The 4,475-nt window shown below is 38.6% G+C and overlaps 1 protein-coding gene across 2 annotated transcripts in view; it reads left to right on the forward strand.

Moving 5' to 3' along the window:
- DOCK4 (dedicator of cytokinesis 4) overlaps positions 1-4,475 on the forward strand; it is a 483,151-nt gene that overhangs the window by 452,558 nt on the left and 26,118 nt on the right. For both annotated transcript variants that reach the window (XM_019514562.1, XM_019514563.1), the window contains one exon: positions 2,986-3,162. In XM_019514562.1, the coding sequence (XP_019370107.1) occupies positions 2,986-3,162 (177 nt within the window). The remainder of the gene's footprint in view (positions 1-2,985; positions 3,163-4,475) is intronic.

Here is a 4,475-nt window from a genome sequence, read left to right on the forward strand (position 1 = left end):
TATCAGGATGGATAAAAATCAATGATTTAAAAAAAAAAAAAACAATAAAAAATTGGATTACCTGAGACACAAGATTTCCAACCAGATGCAGAGCAGGCAAGTGTGTGTGTGTGTGGGGGGGGGTGGCTGCACACAGAGTGGCAGCAGCACAGGGTGGTAGGTGGCCGCCGCCGCATGCTATCTGCCCCCCCCACCTCACCCCACTCTGCATCCAGCCGGCCAGAAATTCTCATTAATAGAGTATTTTGGTTACTCAAATGCCAATTAACACAGCTTTTACTGTACCTCTTGGGCATTGCTAGCAACAGGAATGCATGTAAGTGCGCTCTTTGTCTTTAGTTCAGCTAGTTAAATGATTTACAAACTCTCATACCTTTTCTGGTTTACGTAAATGACTTACTTGTTAAGCCCTAAATCCAATATTAATATCAATTTTAGTCATTCAACAGAAAAAAACAATGAAGAAAAAAAATCATATATAATGCAATATAGTGAAAAGTGACATTTAACTTGTCTAAGTGCAATCCTATTCACTTTGCTCTAATCCCTAAAAAGCTGTTAATGCATCTCCTTTTACAAGAGTCTGAGACATTAGACTAAGTCACAAAAAAAAAAGAAGAAATCCACACACTTTTTGTGTTAATGATTTTTTTAAGGACTTGAACAGGATAGAGATAACTAAATCTTGGTTAGCTGTCTTACAGATAAAGTAGAACCTGCTTTTTAATTTTCAGCAAACATTTTATTAAATCCTGGCAAGATCTAAAGTTAGGTATTTAGCATTTTTATGGCCGAATACAGCTTTTAGCCTATTTGAAAGGTAATGTTTCCCAGAGTGCTAGTGCTGTAATGTGTTTCACGTGGGTGGATTTCTGCGTCCACAGGGAGCCCTGTTATAGTTATCAGGTCTCTGCATGGGCCCAGAGGTCTACCTACACAAAGATAATTGTAAGAGTGGGTTCTAAATCAGCAGCCCATTCCTGATGCTTCCTAGTTTTATGCTATTCAACTCATCTAAACTTCAGGGGACAAGTCTCTAATACTTTCAATATATATTTTGAAAAGTAATCTTTCAACTTAAAGCTCTCTAATTATTTTGGCAAGCTTTGAGGCCAGGAGTTTAGTGCACACAAATTTCCATTAGTGCCAAAGAAGACAGCCAGATAATAGTAGGGTTAGAAGGAACCTCAGGGGGCTGTCTAGTCAAGCCCCCTGCTCAAGGCAGGATTGTACCTGACTAAACCCTCCCAGTCAAGTGCCTATCTAACCTGTTATTAAAAAAACTCCAAGGATGGAAATTTTACAGCCTCTTTGGGTAGCTTGTTCCAATGCTTAACCACCCCCACAGTGAGAAACGTTTTCCTAATTACCAACCTAAATGTCCCATGCTGTAATATAGAACTGTTACTCCTTGTCCTATCCCCTACAGCCACAGAAAGTCTCCTTCTCCATTATAACCACTTTTTAGGTACTTGAAGACTTATGAGATCTTTTCTCAGCCTTATCTTCTCTATGCTAAAAAGTTGTAGTTCTTTCAGCCTATCTTCATAAGTCATGTTTCCATGGCCTGCAGTCATTTTTGATGCTCTCTCCTGGGCTCTTTCCAATGTGTCACATCTTTCTTGAAGTGTGGGCCCAAAACTGGGCACAGAATGCTCCAGGTAAGGTCTCACCAGTGCAGAATAGACCAAGAGAATCGCCTCCCTTTATTTGCAAGTAATGTTTTTGTTAATACAGCCCAGTATGCTGTTGGCCCTCCTTTGCTTCTAGATCCCTAAATCCTTTTCTGGAATACTGCAAGCTAGCCAGCCCTTCCCCAGCCTAGCTAACCCTCAGTCAGTATTTGTGCATGTGATTCTTCCATCCCAAGTGCAAGACTTTGCACTTGTCCGTGTTGAATTTCATTTGATTAATTTTTGGACCATTTCTCTAGTTTCTCCAGTTCTTGTTAAGCTTGATGATTAGGGACCTACCTGAATCACAGCAGAAGTTTGTGGTGTAGTGGCACCTTTAATTTTGCTATTGTTGCCACATGTCCCCCCTCCCCCTCATTGTAATTCCTTAACTTACTAGTAGTATCCCATACTAGTGCATAAATAGTACCCATTAAGTGCAGGGCCACTTCTGTACAACACATTTCCCTTTTTTAAAGTCTGTTCACTACATGTGAATGTAATAGTAACAAAATACATTTTTTTCATCCTTCTGGTTTAGTCTCTATAGAAAAAAGCTACCTGTTTTAATATATCCATGGTAACATGCAGGTTTGTGTAAACTCTGAGAAATTCTGTCAACTGATTCCTACAGATTTTGCTGCTCCAGCTGTCACAATTTCTCCAATCAATTTAACATTGGCCAATGCTTACATGAAGAATGTCTCCATAAGATAGCAGAAGAGCCTTGTTTAAGGCACTAGTGACACTATTACAGAGTCAGCTTTTGTGTACAGTTACATGCTGCACTTTCTTCTATGCTTGGAACAGAACACAACTGTGTTATCTTGTATAACCCTGTATGATAACTTTTAACAAACAATACAAGTCGAGTCTGTACTACACATTTCCTAGCTCTCAGATATGTCAGCCTGTTTCTTCAAACCTTTATGCAGTATGTGCTATTTCCAGCCACTAAAATTCCCCTGACCTTTTTTCGGTCAGGAAGATTTTGATCATTCCATTCCTGATGCTGCGTGCCTTAGACTTCCTCCATTTCACTGAGCATTGAAAGGTTTCAGTATTTTGAAGCATTTGCTCTGCAATTCTGTAGGATAGATAATGAATTGTTGGTGCATTTTTGTCCCTGTTTGTGTGCCTGAAATCATACTGATTATGACCTCATATTTCACAAATGCAGCCCAGGTTTATAAAACATTTCCACAAAGACTCGCTGGAATTTATTGAATAGACTTGGTTATTATCTAGCATTCAACAGTTTGAGGATTAAGCATGTTTTTGGTGTTGTCCTCCTACCCCCGACCCTCCACAGGTGGAAATGAGTCCTCTTGAGAATGCTATTGAAGTGCTGGAAAATAAGAACCAGCAGCTGAGAACACTGATTAGTCAGTGTCAGACTCGACAGATGCAGAATATTAACCCACTCACAATGTGTCTGAATGGGGTCATAGATGCAGCAGTTAATGGTGGTGTTGCTAGGTACCAAGAGGTAAGCAGTATATTTTAATGGCTATATTTAACAATCTATTGTACTGTTGTTGAGTTTGTTTTTTTTATATAGTTGTATTATATTGCTTTCAGTCTCTACCTCTTGCTCTGTAGCTATTGTATGCAGTGGGTATAAATAGTTCTAACTATACTATAGGATACTTAACTACACACAATTACTTATATTTAATACATATCAGAAATGACATTACATTTCTATGGCTTTTTATAATTTATATTTTACTGTACATAGCCCTATATCACTCTTATAGTAATAAGTGGATCCAAATTTTATCAGTTAAGTGATTTTTTTCCATGAAACATTAAACTACCACCTTAAAGATTAGTTTCAGTTTTATCATGTTTTCCTACATTCCTTCAGTTCCTTTTCAGGTCAAGAGGTAGACTTTTGGCCAGCTTCCCATTTCTCCTTTTGTGCTAATGTTCCACCTATAACTTAAGCTGGCCCTAAGTCTTAGTAAGAGTTTATCTTGAGGCAGCTTGTTGTTTTGTTTCATTTGGGGTTTTTTTGCCTCCAAGTCTTTCAAGAAAGCAGTGCTTCTCTTGGAAATGGTACCTGCAATGGAAAAGTATTCTCTCTTTCACTTGTAGCCTTAATGTTCTCTACTTAGATGTAGTTTTTGATCATTGCCATCCTTGAATTACTATCATGAGATGCTGGGAAGTTATCTCTGGACAGTGTGTTGTTGGTGTTTTGAAACTGCATAAAAGAATGCCAAGAGTGTGCTTCCAGCACTCATTTTTGCTTATGCTCTTTCCCTTGAAGCCTTCTGATCTGGTTAGAGCTATGCTAGGATTCCCCTTCCATAGTGGGCAAAAGTTGAATGCTACACTGCCAATTTGCTCCATAGGTGAAAGGCAGTTTGAAGATGCAACACTCAGGCAACCATGTGAGATCTTTGATGGCTGGAACTAAAATAAAATGCAAGAAAATAAATTACACATTCTTAGGGGCTGCCACTATTACAGAATCGGAGTATGACTCAGTTAACTAAAAGCTACAACCTGTTCTTCCTTTTATTTCTCTCCTAAGCTGTAGTTTGCTTCCTCCTCTGGAATCATAACTTTTTCTTCCTTCTTTTAGTTCCTTTCTCCTCACAACACACATGCCTTGAGTGGGTAAATTAAACAAAACATGAGTATATGAAACAAATTTGCTACCCTTAAGGGAGGGAGATGGCTTGATTTGTTATATTTTTCTTTTCTTTGTGCAGCTCACTCATGTTTAGTACCAGTCTGTTTTCTTACTGTATTGTTCTTGCTTGTTTTCTCTCCTTCACCTTTTTCCCCATC

This window comes from Gavialis gangeticus, unplaced genomic scaffold, assembly GCF_001723915.1.
Source record: "Gavialis gangeticus isolate Ggan-Ray unplaced genomic scaffold, GavGan_comp1, whole genome shotgun sequence".
NCBI lineage: Eukaryota > Metazoa > Chordata > Crocodylia > Gavialidae > Gavialis > Gavialis gangeticus.